Source organism: Salmo salar, chromosome ssa08, assembly GCF_905237065.1.
Source record: "Salmo salar chromosome ssa08, Ssal_v3.1, whole genome shotgun sequence".
Classification (NCBI taxonomy): Eukaryota; Metazoa; Chordata; class Actinopteri; order Salmoniformes; family Salmonidae; genus Salmo; species Salmo salar.
The window spans coordinates 25,730,552-25,746,842 of NC_059449.1; the positions used below are offsets into that span (position 1 = coordinate 25,730,552).

At 42.3% G+C, this 16,291-nt stretch overlaps 1 protein-coding gene across 1 annotated transcript; it reads right to left on the reverse strand.

Annotated features, from left to right (window-relative positions):
• Positions 1-4,309: 4,309 nt before the first annotated feature.
• LOC123723951 (CD209 antigen-like protein C) lies at positions 4,310-13,713 on the reverse strand. Its single transcript, XM_045723231.1, has 6 exons — positions 13,059-13,713; positions 7,514-7,615; positions 6,928-7,233; positions 5,109-5,245; positions 4,904-5,013; positions 4,310-4,614 (listed from the first exon to the last, which is right to left on the reverse strand). Exons 1-6 carry the CDS (start codon positions 13,198-13,200, stop codon positions 4,482-4,484), a joined length of 930 nt encoding a protein of 309 aa, XP_045579187.1. The 5' UTR covers positions 13,201-13,713; the 3' UTR covers positions 4,310-4,481.
• Positions 13,714-16,291: the final 2,578 nt, after the last annotated feature.

Sequence of the window (16,291 nt, forward strand, 5' to 3'; positions counted from 1 at the left end):
CCGATTCCTCCAATAATGATCTACAAGCTTATGTTACAGAAGTAGAGGAATCTACTGGCGGAATGAAGGTTTCGCCCGGAGCCAGAGCCACCTCCGTTGCTGGAGGATCGGGAGAAGAGGAAGGTTCTGGGGGTTGCATTTGAGCCGCCATAGACTTTTGTCACCCTCCTTACCCTCCCTTTGGTTTTTGTGGTTCTTTTGTTGGGTTTTGATTTGTTGCATTCGGAGTCTACACCTTGGGGGGGTACGATCACGTCCTGATCCTAGTAAGATGTCATTTTCTATAGTAGAGTAGGTCAGGGCGTGACAGGGGGTGTTTTTGTGTTTTTCTATGTTTTCTATTTCTATGTTTAAGTTCTAGTTTTTCTATTTCTATGTTGGGATTATTTGGGTTGATCTCTAATTGGAGGCAGCTGATCCTCATTGCTTCTGATTAGAGATCATATTTAAGTAGGGGTTTTTCTTCCTGGGATTTGTGGGTAGTTGTTTTCTGTTTAGTGTATTTCACCTGACGGAACTGTTGTCGGTCGGTTTGTTCGAGTGTCTTCATAATAAAAGTGAATAAGAGCACTACACACGCTGCGCCTTGGTTCCCTTTATACGACCCGGCGTTACAACCTACCTCCTCCCCAAATTGTCTGTGGGTGGCATTTGACCATTTCTTTGGAATCCTCATGTCTTACCCATTCTTTAAAAAACAGTTTGGTACAAATGGGATGTTCGGTATATTTATTAAATATTATATGAATCCTATTAATTCAAATGGCCAAATTTGGTGCAGTCAATTACTTACTCAGAGATTCAATTATACTTCAACAAAAGAATATTACAGGAATTTTTATCTTCTCTGTTTCTAACTACAGAAACAAGTTCAGAACCATCTGAGATGGTGGGCGTCATGGCTGGATGAACTGGCATGGAACGACCCTCTGGACAACATGTCCGACTCCCACATTCAGTGCGACTGGGAAATGAGCTGCCAGTAGTGAAAGTAGGAGTGCCTTGACAGCTAGTCTGTGTGGAAGCTGACAGTGAGTGTCTCTCTGGCCCCCCACACACCCCACACCAAACCCACCACAGCCGTATTGTCTGTCCTCATACGATGTGACAGGGCAGAAAGTGTATCAACGCATGAAACACTGTCAGCAGTTCAACGTCATTTATATGAGCGTGGCGGAGCTGCTCTTCCCTCGTGAACACCGCCCCACCGTGTGAGTGGTGTTGTCACCACCTTCCTTAATGACACTACCCCTAGGGGAGTTCCTGAAACCAGGACAGAGTGTTAGGGTTAGGTGAACAAAGCAGGCAATTGTCTGTGTAAGAAACTCTCAGGGGTTCTAGAACCACCTTCCCACACTTGTTGAACATACAGGGAGCTAAGGCTAGCCCGATGGGAACAGCAAGGTATTTTGAAATGTGTATAAATATTTTTTGGGGGGGTATTTGTTGGCTGTACCTTGAAAGACAAACCTGAGAAACCTCCCCGTGTGCTGGCAGAATGCTTATGTGAAAATAAGCGTCCTGCAGGTCGACTGAAGTGAACCGGTCACGTCGACGAATAGAAGCGAGACAGCACATTGAGCGTAAACATGAGGTGTAGCTGTGGAGGAGCCGTAGGTCCAGACTGGCATGTCCCTGCCTCCTTTAGGAACCAGGAAGTCCCAGGAGTAGAAGCCTCAGTGTCTCTCTGCTGCTGGTGCTACAATGAGAGAGGCAGACGTCCTTCGTCTCCATTCGTTAATAAAAATCAGAACTCCACTGAAAACGGGTGGCTTCATAGTGAACTGCGGTCTGTATACCTATGTGACCGTGGACAAGACCCCGCCAGTCCACTGCTCTTGCAACGAGTCGCCCACAGTCGTTCACCAGTGGTGATGTAGCGCCCTCTGGTGGCGCTAGAGCGAGTTGCCCCTTTGTCGTATTTTTTGCTCTGTGCCCTCTGGCAAGACGCTGGGACGTGACAGAGACTTGTTAAGACAAACGGGCACTGGTAAAACAACGGGACTTGGAGACAGTGCTTGGTGGCGACTGGAAGTAGGTCTTCCTGTCTCAGTTTCTTGTGAAAAGTGCTGAGGGGAGAGCTTTGGCACGGGGGTCCGTGCTCCGTCCATGTTCCCTAGAGAGTGGATACATTGAAATGAGCCACTGCACTAGGGCCAGGGTTTCAGGATCACAGATGTACCTTTCCCCCATAGTGGTTGGGGGGGGGTCTGTGCTCCACCCGAGAGGATGCAGGCCAGGACACAATGTGAATTCTACCGATCTCTATCGCCTTGTGAGGACGGAGGGCACTCGTGGCAGGTGTGCCTTCTATATAACTCTATGGCAAGGTATTTATAAGGACAGGATCAAGGGCGCCTCCTTTCAAACGGGACAGAGCTGAGTAGTTGATTATGTCAAACAACAAGCAGTCATTGAAATGTGAGTATAAGCCTTTTCTCTTCTAAAAGAGGATGAGAAGAGGATTCACTAACCATTGTTTGTTTTGTATAGTTCACATCTGCTGCTAGTGGCCGTGAAATGGTAATGGCGCAATCAAAACGACAGGGGAGTCTATTGATCTGTTCTCTTTGGCACTTTTAGTGTTAATGGACACGAATCTGATATATATTAAAATCACATTTTCAGACTTAAAGTGTCAGGGATTCTATTATTTTATACAGTAGAGAGAACAGTCCTTCTAGACTCCATGTTAGATCAACTATTAAACAGTAGAGAGAACAGTCCTTCTAGACTCCATGTTAGATCAACTATTATACAGTAGAGAGAACAGTCCTTCTAGACTCCATGTTAGATCAACTATTATACAGTAGAGAACAGTCCTTCTAGACTCCATGTTAGATCAACTATTATACAGTAGAGAACAGTCCTTCTAGACTCCATGTTAGATCAACTATTATACAGTAGAGAACAGTCCTTCTAGACTCCATGTTAGATCAACTATTATATAATAGAGAACAGTCCTTCTAGACTCCATGTTAGATCAACTATTATACAGCAGAGAGAACAGTCCTTCTAGACTCCATGTTAGATCAACTATTATACAGTAGAGAGAACAGTCCTTCTAGACTCCATGTTAGATCAACTATTAAACAGTAGAGAGAACAGTCCTTCTAGAGTCCATGTTAGATCAACTATTATACAGTAGAGAGAACAGTCCTTCTAGAGTCCATGTTAGATCAACTATTATACAGTAGAGAACAGTCCTTCTAGACTCCATGTTAGATCAACTATTATACAGTAGAGAGAACAGTCCTTCTAGACTCCATGTTAGATCAACTATTATACAGTAGAGAGAACAGTCCTTCTAGACTCCATGTTAGATCAACTATTATACAGTAGAGAACAGTCCTTCTAGACTCCATGTTAGATCAACTATTATACAGTAGAGAGAACAGTCCTTCTAGACTCCATGTTAGATCAACTATTAAACAGTAGAGAGAACAGTCCTTCTAGACTCCATGTTAGATCAACTATTATACAGTAGAGAGAACAGTCCTTCTAGACTCCATGTTAGATCAACTATTATACAGTAGAGAGAACAGTCCTTCTAGACTCCATGTTAGATCAACTATTATACAGCAGAGAGAACAGTCCTTCTAGACTCCATGTTAGATCAACTATTATACAGTAGAGAGAACAGTCCTTCTAGACTCCATGTTAGATCAACTATTATACAGTAGAGAACAGTCCTTCTAGACTCCATGTTAGATCAACTATTATACAGTAGAGTGTGACATTCTCTGTGTTTATCCACTCGTATGAATAAAATAATGCTGCTTTTCTAATAACCATCTTGGTTGGATTCATGCGAGTGACTGATTGACTGTACATGGGAGGAATCCACACTATCACTGTACATGCAATTCCCCAGTACACCCAGAACATTGCTCTGGGAACCCAAAGGAGTATCTCAGTTTCAAGGTAAGAAGCCTGGTGTGGTATCAGTCAGTCTCATGCAGGAACCAACCGTGCTTATATGACTTGTTTGTGTCGCAGTATAAAGGGTCTCAAATCAAATCAAACTGTATTAGTCACATGCTCCGAATACAAGAAGTGTAGACTTTACCGTGAAATGCTGACTTACAAGCCCTTAACAAACAGTGCAGGTCAAGAAGAGTTAAGAAAAATATTTAGCAAGAAGACTAAACTAAAAAGTAATAATAATACAAATTAGCATCAGCTTTATATTGAGTCAGTGAACCTCTACAACTGTGATAATTAAGATTGATTCATTTCCTTTGAATTTGAGTCCTTAGTGGTGAATTTCCACAACAACAGAGAGAAAAGTTATTCTGTTATCAATTCATTGTATTGTTATTGCATATGTTTTGTTATTTTATTACAATGTATTATTACATTTGCATTGTTATATATTGTATGTACTTGACAAGGTAAACAGAATGAGCAGAAAATAGTTTATGATTGAAAGTACTTATCATAATCCTATTTAGCAGTTGAGAGAGTACCGAGGAGGAATCCTATTTCTCACAGATCCATCTGTATTTATAGGAACAGTCATAGTCCCACCATTCTCCTTTGTCTGATGTCCAGGAGTAGAAATACACACAGTTCTCAGCTCTTCCACCATTAGGATCTCCACTGTTCCAATACCTGTAGAAGATACAACACATAGAATCAGGCTGTCCACTGTTCCAATACCTGTAGGAGAAACAACACATAGAATCAGGCTGTCCACTGTTCCAATACCTGTAGGAGAAACAACACATAGAATCAGACTGTCCACTGTTCCAATACCTGTAGAAGAAACAACACATAGAATCAGGCTGTCCACTGTTCCAATACCTGTAGGAGAAACAACACATAGAATCAGGCTGTCCACTGTGAACCTACTACTCCAGACAGTGATGTCATAGTGAAACATAATTCATGAATGTCTTACTTTGTGGTCAGTGGTGTGTCGTCCACCCATTTCCAGGTCCCCTCAGAAACAGAGTCAGTCAGACCAATCCAGACATAGTTCTTCCGTCCACATAACCAATTGACCAATGTCTGTAGTAGTGGGAGAGAGACAACATTGTTAAAACATACCCATTACTGCTCGCTATCTCTATCACTCTTTTTCTCTCTACCTCACACACACACACCTGTTTCTCTTGGCTGTTGATGACCACCAGGTGTGCTCCTCTATTTCTGCAGTCCTGTCTGCTCTCCTCCCAGGATTTGGAATCAGTAGAGACGTAGTAACAACTGCTACCAAGCTTCTTCCATCCTTGAGGACACACTGTAAGTTGAACATTTCTTGCTTTAGTCACTTTAATACAACATTGAATTAACCTGTTAGGGCTAGGGGGCAGCATTGACACGGCTGGATAAAAAACATACCCGATTTAATCTGGTTACCACTCCTACTCAGTAACTAGAATATGCATATACTTATTACATATGGATAGAAAACACCCTAAATTTTCTAAAACTGTTTGAATGGTGTCTGTGAGTATAACAGAACTCAAATGGCAGGTCAAAACCTGAGAGATTCCTTTACAGGAAGTGGCCTGTCTGACCATTTCTGGAACTTCTTTGCCATCTCTATCATTTACTAAGGATCTCTGCTCTAACGTGACACTTCCCACGTCGTCCATAGGCTCTCATAGCCCGGGAAAAAAGAGAATGTCGTCATTCCAGCCCCAGGCTGAAACACATTATCGCCTTTCTCAAGTGGCCCATCAAGAGACACTAGCTTATGCGCGTGACCCCGACCGCCCCCGCTTTTGGGATTTTTTTCCTCTGTTTGCCGAAAAGGAGATTCCCTGTCGGAATTTTATCGCTTTTCTACGAGAAAAATGACGTAAAAATTGATTTTAAACAGCGGTTGACATGCTTCGACGTACGGCAATGGAATACTTTGAATTTTATTGTCAGGAATTGCGCCAAGCGCCGACACTTCTTTACTATTTCGGATAGTGTCTGGAACGCATTCGAACAAAATGCCGCTATTCGGATATAACGATGGATTATTTTGGACCAAACCAACATTTGTTATTGAAGTAGACGTCCTGGGTGTGCATTCTGACGAAGACAACAAAAGGTAATGACATTTTTATAATAGTAAATATGATTATGGTGAGTGCTAAACTTGCCGGGTGTCTAAATAGCGAGCCCGTGATGCCTGGGCTATGTACTTAGAATATTGCAAAATGTGCTTTCACCAAAAGCTATTTTAAAATCGGACATATCGAGTGCATAGAGGAGGTCTGTATCTATAATTCTTAAAATAATTGTTATGCTTTTTGTGAACGTTTATCGTGAGTAATTTAGTAAAATGTTAGCGAATTCCCCGTAAGTTTGCGGGGGTATGCTAGTTCTGAACGTCACATGCTAATGTAAAAAGCTGGTTTTTGATATAAATATGAACTTGATTGAACAAAACATGCATGTATTGTATAACATAATGTCCTAGGGTTGTCATCTGATGAAGATCATCAAAGGTGAGTGCTGCATTTAGCTGTCTTCTGGGTTTTGGTGACATTATATGCTGGCTTGAAAAATGGGTGTCTGATTATTTCTGGCTTGGTACTCTGCTGACATAATCTAATGTTTTGCTTTCGTTGTAAAGCCTTTTTGAAATCGGACAGTGTGGTTAGATTAACGAGAGTCTTATCTTTAAATGGCTGTAAAATAGTCATATGTTTGAGAAATTGAAGTAATATGATTTTGAAGATTTTGAAAATCGCGCCACAGGATGGCAGTGGCTGTTACGTAGGTGGGACGAATTCGTCCCGCCGGTCCCATAGAGGTTAAGTATCAATCAAAACTCAAGGAAGACACTAGCTAATGGACGGTTTGGAAGTTATAGTTTTTTTCTCACATTTTACATTTAATATAAGTTAAATTCCTGTCTGTTAGTGACATGTGAACTGATACAGAGACTGTCAAACAGAACAGTCATGAGACTATTTGACTCACCTTTCTCAACTAAAGATTGTTTCAGACGTTCTGTCTCTTTCTGTAGCTGGTCTCTCTCTTCGGTCAGGGTGTTGTATCTGGTCTGTAGCTGGTCTCTCTCTTTGGTCAGGGTGTTGTATCTGGTCTGTAGCTGGTCTCTCTCTTTGATCAGAGTGTTGTCGATGGTCTGTTGCTGGTCTCTCTCTTTGGTCAGCGTGTTGTTGCTAGTCTGTAGCTGGTCTCTCTCTTCAGTCAGGTTGTTTCCGCTGATCTGTAACTGGTATCTCTCTTTGGTCATGGTGTTGGAGCTGGTCAATTGGTTTCTCTCTGTGAAATAATACGATCAATGAACAAGGTAACAGTGGAAAAGTTAATCAGACATTACCAAGGTTGGGGTCAGTTGCATTTCAATTCCAGTCAATTCAGGAAGTACACTGGAATTCTAATTGAATTCCAAATATCTTCAATGCTTTTCAAATCATGAAAATGTGGAATTGGAATTTGGTGTACTCTCTGAATTGAACTGACTGGAATGTAAATGTAATTGAACCCTGGTTGTTACACCACTGATGATGAAGAATGTTTGAGTGAGAACATATCAACTCACGGTAGAGTAAGAGGCCTATGATCCCAGCCAGTAGGAGAACACACAGCAGCCCCAGACACACTGCAGCAGCTCCAGAGTATCTCTTCCACCACTGACAAAACACTGAAGCACAAATTATTACCATAAGAACTTGCTCTTTATCAGCGTTGTATTGCCGTCTGCTTTTGTGTCCATTTGCTGTTTGAATCACTGAGGGAAAAACACAAGCTTGACAAGGGACAGAACACCAGAACTGAGTTCCAGCACCTCACATTTTATTCTGCTTGAGTTCCAAAACCTCTTACAGAATATTGGCTTTAACATATTGCAGAGTTCAGGCACCCAAAATGAGTAGTGGAACATATTTTAATCCACATTTTATTTGTCATATGCTTCGTAAACATATGCTTGTCACACCGGAATCTGTTTCACCTGTCTTTGTGCTTGTCTCAACCCCCTCCAGGAGTCGCCTATCTTCCTCATTATCCCCAGTGTATTTATACCTGCGTTCTCTGTTTGTCTTTGCCAGTTCGTTTCATTCGTAAACCCTACCAGCGTTTTTACACTTGCTCCTCCTGTCTGTTTCTAGTTCCTCTTTTCTAGATTTCCCGGTTTTTACCATTCTGCCTGCCCTGACCCTGAGCCTGCCTGTCATTTCTGTACCTTGTCACACCACCCTGGATTATTGACCTCTGCCTGCCCTGACCCCGAGACTGCCTGCCGTTCTGTACCTTTTGGACCCTGATCTGGATTACTGACCTCTGCCTGTCCTTGACCTGTCGTTTTGCCTGCCCCCTGTTCTAGTAATAAACTTTTGTTACTTCGACATTGTTTGCATCTGGATCTTCCCTGAAACGTGATATGCTAATAGTGAAATGCTGACTTACGGATCCTTTTCCAACAATGCAGAGTTAAAGATACAACATTTCAAATAGTGATACAAGGAATAAATACACAGTGAATTACAAAGAGGAATAAGAAGTCAAAATTGCGTGTTGTGGCAGACAGCAGGAAGGGTGATTGAAGGGAGATATCTTGCAGCCCGCTGGCTCTACCCCGAGACCTATATGGACTTCCTGCCCCAACGAGGCATGGGTTGTTAACCTCTCTGAAAACATATAGATTGATCAAGTTCTTATGATAATAATATGTGCTTCAGTGTATCTTTGGAGGTGGAAGAGACATTTCCCAACTGCTGCAGTGTGTCTGGGGATGCTGTGTGTTCTCCTGCTGGCTTGGATCATAGGCCTGTTACTCTACCGTGAGTTTATGTTCTCACTCAAATATTCTTCATCATCAGTGGTGTAATGACCAGGGTTCAGTTCCATTTCAATTCCATTCAATTTAATTAAGAAAATACACCAAATTCCAATTCCACATGTTTCTAATTGAAAATAATTCCAGGGTACTTCCTGAATTGACTGGAATTGAAATTGACCTCAATCCGGGAAATGTCTGATTAACTTTTCCACTTTTATCTTGGTTGTTGATTGTATTATTTCACAGAGAGAAACTAATTGACCAGTTCCGACACCCTGACCAAAGAGGGAGACCAGCTACAGACCAGTTCCAACACCCTGACCAAAGAGAGAGACCAGCTACAGACCAACTACAACACCATGACCAAAGAGAGAGACCAGCTACAGACCAGTTCTAACACCCTGATCAAAGAGAGAGACCAGCTACAGACCAGTTCCAATACCCTGACCAGAGAGAGAGACCAGCTACAGACCAGTTACAACACCCTGACCAAAGAGAGAGACCAGCTACAGACCAGTTCTAACACCCTGACTGAAGAGAGAGACCAGCTACAGACCAGTTCCAATACCCTGACCAGAGAGAGAGACCAGCTACAGACCAGATACAACACACTGACCAAAGAGAGAGACCAGCTACAGACCAGCTACAACACACTGACCAGAGAGAGAGCCAGCTACAGACCAGTTACAACACCCCGATCAAAGAGAGAGACCAGCTACAGATCAGATACAACACCCTGACTGCAGAAAGAGACCAGTTACAGACCAACTACAACACCATGACCAAAGAGAGAAACCAGCTACAGACCATTAACAACACCCTGACCGAAGAAAGAGACCAGCAGCTGACCAGTTACAACACCCTGACCAAAGAGAGAGACCAACTACAGACCAGTTACAACACCCTGACCAGAGAGAGAGACCAGCTACAGACCAGTTACAACACCCTGACCAAAGAGAGAGACCAGCTACAGACCAGTTACAACACCCTGACCAGAGAGAGAGACCAGCTACAGACCAGTAACAACACCCTGACCAAAGAGAGAGACCAGCTACAGACCAGTAACAACACCCTGACTGCAGAAAGAGACCAGCTACAGACCAGCAACAACAGCCTGACCAGAGAGAGAGTCCAGCTACAGACCAGTAACAACACCCTGACCAAAGAGAGAGACCAGCTACAAAAAGACACAGAATGTCTGAAACAATCTTTAGTTCAGAAAGGTGAGTGAAATTGGCTAATGATTGTTCTGTTATCAGTTCACATGCCACGTACGGCAATTCAACTTACATTAAAGGAAATATGTGAGAAAAAAACTGACTTCCAAACCGTCCATTAGTTAGTGTCTTCCTTGAGTGTTTGATTGATACTTAAACACGTTCCGCTAGCGGAACACCTGCTCCAATATCCAATGATAGGCGTGGCGCGAATTACAAATTCCTCAAAAATACAAAAACTTCAATTTCTCAAACATATGACTATTTTACAGCTATTTAAAGACAAGACTCTCGTTAATCTAACCACACTGTCCGATTTCAAAAAGGCTTTACAGCGAAAGCAAAACATTAGATTATGTCAGCAGAGTACCAAGCCAGAAATAATCAGACACCCATTTTTCAATGAAGCACATTTTGCAATATTCTAAGTACATAGCCCGGCATCACAGGGCTAGTTATTTAGACACCCACGCAGTTCAGCCTTCACCAAAATCACATTTCCTATAAGAAAAATGTTCTTACCTTTCTTGTTCTTCGTCAGAATGCAGTCCCAGGACTTCTTCTTCAATAACAAATGTAGGTTTGGTCCCAAATAATCCATCATTATATCCAAACAGCGACGTTTTGTTCGTGAGTTCTAGACACTATCAGAATGGTAATCCACGGTCACGAGCATAGCGCATGGCGTGACAAAAAATGTCTAAATATTCCATTACCGTACTGTCAACCGCTGTTTAAAACCAATTTTTATGCCATTTATCTCGTAGAAAAGCGATAATATTCCGACCGGGGAATCTGCAATAAACTAAACAGCCGAATTAAAATACTCCACGGGGGCTAATCGCGCACGCGCCTCACTCCATTGTCACCTAATGGGACACTTGAATAAGATGATAATCTGTTTCAGCCTGAGGCTGCCTCGTCAACCTTCATGATTTTCCCGCGTCCTGAGAGCCTATTGGAGCCCTGGGAATTGTCACGTTACAGCTAAGATCCTTACTTTTCAATAAACAGATGCAAGACGCACGACTCCTTGTCAGACAGGCCACTTCCTGCATGAAACCTTGTCAGGTTTTTGCCTGCCATAGGAGTTCTGTTATACTCACAGACACCATTCAAACAGTTTTAGAAACTTTAGGGTGTTTTCTATCCAAACCTGAACAATAATATGCATATTCTAGCTTCTGAGTTGGTGTAGGAGGCAGTTAAAAATGGGCACATATTTTTTCCAAAATTCTCAATACTGCCCCCTAGCCCAAACAGGTTAAGCCAGGGAGTGTTTGTGGATAAAAGAGGAAGTGGGCTGCACAAACGGAGGAAGGACTGTGAGGGGAAACGTGTGTTATGGAGAGTGTGAGCAAAGAGAGAATTATCTGTGTGATTACCCGTTGTGACCTGGACTGTCTGATTACCTCCACTGTGTACCGAACCGGTTTGGCTGAGGACCTGAGTTTTAGGATTACACCAGGAGAACAGAACGGACAACGAGAACGGATTGTGGATTGTGAACTGATTGCGGAATTCCCCCTTTTCCCACAGTGTTCAAATCTCCCTAATGAATTCCCCATTTGTATTCTAGTTGTGCTTTGTGTTCGTGTTTGGGTATTGAACGTGGTGACGTGGAAACCCCACCCCTATGGATGGAACATTGAATTTGGCATTTTTGCTATTAGCCAATAGAAATGCATTGAATAATATTTTCACTACATGGAACAACAGATAGTCATTTCCGCTATTAGCCAATAGAAACACATTGAATAACAGATTCACTACATGGAACAACAGAAATTCCCCCAAAATATCAAATGGAAGTTCTGAAGTGTCTAAGAAATGTAATAGAGAAGATCAGGAAACATTTTATTAATATTTTTTACATGTATTTATCCCCTTATTTTAGGCACTAAACTATCTCCATATATACGTCCATAAATGTTTTAAACTGGTACTGGGGACCTTCAGAGTCTTGTGAGGCTTGTAGACGTCCTAAATGGAGAACCCCATCACGTTTGTGAGAGTCTCATCTTTCAATAGAGTGGTTATAATAGTTTGTAGGCCAAACCGTTCAGATGCTACATATGATTTTGTGAGAAGATCCGATTTTCAGCATGTCTCATGGTCTGACAAACACCCCTCTAGCTCTGCCACCTTCCACCACAGATGCGGAAGGGCGGATGCAGTGGATTGAGATGTGGCCCATGCAACAAGCAGATATCTCTTTCTAAAACTGAAGGATGTTGATGGCGATTTTTGTATTATGTTAATTCAATTTCCACGCAACCATTGTAGGGTTGGTGTTAGGGTTGGGGTTAGGGTTAGGGTTAGGGTTAGGCTAAGCATTAACATTATATTTAAAATGACTACCTCATCTCTGTACCCCACACATAGAATTATCTGTAACATCCATCAGTCAAGCAGTGAATTTCAAACACATATTTAAACAAGCAAAGAGCAGGGTGGTTTTCCAACGCCTCGCAAAGAAGGGCACCTATTGGTAAAAACTAAACATAAACACCCAGTCACTACAAAGATACAGGGGTCCTTTCTAACTCATTTACCAGAAAGGAATGAAACAACTCAGGGATTTCACAATGAGGCCAATGGTGATTTTTATGGGGGTGCCACTAATCGTTAAGGACTGGAGAGTTTTTCAGGATAACAAATTACCAGAATGGAGCTAAGAACAGGCAAAATCCTAGAGGAAAACCTGCTTCAGTTTGCTTTCCACCAAACACTGAGAGGTGAATTCACCTTTCAGCAGGAAAATAACCTAAAACTAAAGGCCAAATACACATTGGAGTTTCTTACCAAGTAGACAATGAATGTTTCTGATTGGCCAAGTAACAGCTGTCCTAAGTCTGATTGTAAGACTTGAAAATGGTTGTCTAGCAATGATCAACAATCAATTTGAAAGAGATTCAAGAATTTTGAAAGAAGAATTGGCAAATATTGTACAGTCCAGGTGTACAAAGCTCTTAGAGACTCACCCAAAGACTCACGGCTGTGTGTGTGTGTGTGTGTGTGTGTGTGTGTGTGTGTGTGTGTGTGTGTGTGTGTGTGTGTTGTAGCACTATACCAGGATAAACTGTTACCTGAATGTTGATCACCAACTCCATCCTTCTTGCAGGGCATGATGGGTCTTTTGTTGATGGGTATATGATCATCAATATTCATGGTCTCATCTGGTTTTTTCCCTTTAAATCCATCTCTGTTTTCATAGATTTCCTCTGACATCTTTACACAACTGTGCTCAAATGAAGTAACTTCTACTACTGTAACTTCTACTGCTGTAACTTCTCCTGTTGTAAACTCTGCTGTTATCTCAGTTGTAACTTATACTGCTGTAACTTCTACTACTGTACCTCCTACTGTTGTAACTTCTACTGCTGTAACTTCTACTGCTGTAACTTCTACTGTTGTAACTTCTACTGCTGTAACTTCTACTGTTGTACCTTCTACTGTTGTACCTTCTACTGTTGTAACTTCTACTGCTGTAACTTCTACTGCTGTAACTTCTACTGTTGTAACTTCTACTGCTGTAACTTCTACTGCTGTAACTTCTACTGCTGTAACTTCTACTGCTGTAACTTCTACTGTTGTAACATCTACTGTTGTAACTTCTACTGTTGTAACTTCTACTGTTGTAAAGTCTGCTGTTATCTCAGTTGTAGGTTTGTGTCTGTTCTCTGCACAGCTGGAGCCTCTGTGTGACTCAGTCTAATGTAAGAGACAGTTTTAACTGTCAACCTCATTAAAGGGGAAACTGTCTAACCAATAGTATGACACTAACCACCACCATGTGACTCCAGACTTGTTTTCTGAGAACCATGTTTGTTTCCCACAGTGTAGATTAGTTTGTATATTTAGTTTATATTAGTTTAGTTTACCACAGTGTAAATACATTTTAACATGTGATTAAAGCATTGAAGTGACAATATATTTACATGGAGTAAAATGGGACCCTGTGAATTCACACACATCACAGAGCATGACTGTAGTTCTGAGAGGTTACGTATCACTACACAGTGGATTCTACTAATCACATCTTGATGATGAAGAGTTAATTATTATCTTTGTAGTGTTGTGGCAAGAACTAAAACATGCACCTCTTGGGGTTCCCAGGACTGAGTCTGGCCCTCTGTGGTCGACCATCAATGACCATGTAGAGTTTTATCATTCTATACGGTCTCCTGTGTGACATGGACACCAGAGAGAATAGTTATTCAGAGATGTCTCTATCTTTCTCAGAGAGGGCCTGAGGTCTACATTTACTGTCTCCTGTGTGACATGGACACCAGAGAGAATTGTTATTCAGTGATGTCTCTATCTTTCTCAGAGAGGGCCTGTGGTCTACATTTATTGTATCCTGTTGTGACATGGACACCAGAGAGAATAGTTATTCAGAGATGTTTACTCACACCTCTTTCCTCTTCCGGGGAGGGGGAGGGGTGTCTAAAAGACTAAGGTCACAAATATTTGTATCTGTCTCTCTCCATCTCTCTCCTTCCATATCTGCCTAGCTGTGTCTCTTTCTGTATCTCCCCCCCCTCTCTCTCTCCCCCCACTCTGTCTGTCTCCCCCACACAGCAGAGAAGTTTAGCCTAAAGTTTCATACCGCTACAACGTGATAGGTGCAGGACATAAACAGCAGAGAAGTTAGGTCTAACTCTTCAAACTGCTACAACATGTATAGCTGCAGGACATAAACAGCAGAGAAGTTAGGTCTAACTCTTCATACTGCTACAACATGATAGCTGCGGGACATAAACAGCAGAGAAGTCTAGTCTAACTCTTCATACTGCTACAACGTGATAGCTGCAGGGCATAAACAGCAGAGAAGTCTAGTCTAACTCTTCATACTGCTACAACGTTAATAGCTGCAGGGCCTAAACAGCAGAGAAGTCTATTGTTTTATACTGTTAGTAATTTAAACCATTTATTTTTCAGAGAGAGACTACATTTACTCTCACTTCTTCTCCTTCCCTCTTCCTCATTCTCTATCTACATCAAAACAAGTGGACAGACATAACTCCTGCACACTACTCTACCAACTCTCTGTTTATCAGAGGACAGTATGGTGTAACTAAGCACAGAAGTGTGAATGGGTGTAACAACAGCTCTGCATGGTGTCAATAAGAACAGAAGTGTGAATGGGTGTAACAACAGCTCTGTGTGAGAGTCAGCGTGTCACGTGCTTCTTACTGGAAAAAAGGCAAACGACTTACTGTAACTTGCACGTTGATCATTTGCATAAAACCTGGCTCGGATTAGAGGACTTCACTTCTCAAGGGGTGTGTCTGGGGGAGTCCTGTGTGTAATTCCTCCCTTCATTCACCAGTAATAAGGGGTGTGTCTGAGGAGTCCTGTGTGTAATTCCTCCCTTCCTTCACCAGTAATAAGGGGTGTGTCTGAAGAGTCCTGTGTGTAATTCCTCCCTTCCTTCACCAGTAATAAGGGGTGTGTCTGAGGAGTCCTGTGTGTAATTCCTCCCTTCCTTCACCAGTAATAAGGGGTGTGTCTGAGGAGTCCTGTGTGTAATTCCTCCCTTCCTTCACCAGTAATAAGGGGTGTGTCTGAGGAGTCCTGTGTGTAATTCCTCCCTTCCTTCACCAGTAATAAGGGGTGTGTCTGAGGAGTCCTGTATGTAATTCCTCCCTTCATTCACCAGTAATAAGGGGGCGTGTCTGAGGAGTCCTGTGTGTAATTCCTACCTTCATTCACCAGTAATAAGGGGTGTGTCTGAGGAGTCCTGTGTGTAATTCCTCCCTTCATTCACCAGTAATAAGGGGTGTGTCTGAGGAGTCCTGTGTGTAATTCCTACCTTCCTTCACCAGTAATAAGGGGTGTGTCTGAGGAGTCCTGTATGTAATTCCTCCCTTCATTCACCAGTAATAAGGGGCGTGTCTGAGGAGTCCTGTGTGTAATTCCTCCCTTCCTTCACCAGTAATGAGGGGTGTGTCTGAGGAGTCCTGTGTGTAATTCCCCTGTTCCTTCACGAGTAATAAGGGGTGTGTCTGAGTGGGGGATAAAGGTGTCACACATGAGGACTTTTTTCTCTGTTTAGATCATTTCCTTTTGAATTTATAGTCAGATGTAAAATGTTCCTGTTTTGACTAATAATAGATTGGGTTAGGTCTAATCTATACCAAATTAGCATACCCCCTGAGTCTCTTCCTTGTTTCACACCTGGTAGTTTGGTGGATGGGACTACCAGCTCTCTGTAACCTAGAGGGCAACCAGTGGGTTTGTCTCCTTTATACCATGTTTCTTGTGGGATGACAATGTCCTTATTTCCAATTAATTTAATGAAGTCTGGGTTCCTGCT

Coding starts and splice junctions, on each gene's coding strand:
- LOC123723951 (XM_045723231.1), bottom strand. CDS start 13,200: ATGTCAGAGGAAATCTATGAAAACAGAGATGGATTTAAAGGGAAAAAA. Junction 7,234..7,513: donor CATAGGCCTCTTACTCTACC/GTGAGTTGATAT, acceptor ATTATTTCACAG/AGAGAAACCAATTGACCAGC. Junction 5,246..6,927: donor ACAATCTTTAGTTGAGAAAG/GTGAGTCAAATA, acceptor TTCAACTTACAG/TGTGTCCTCAAGGATGGAAG.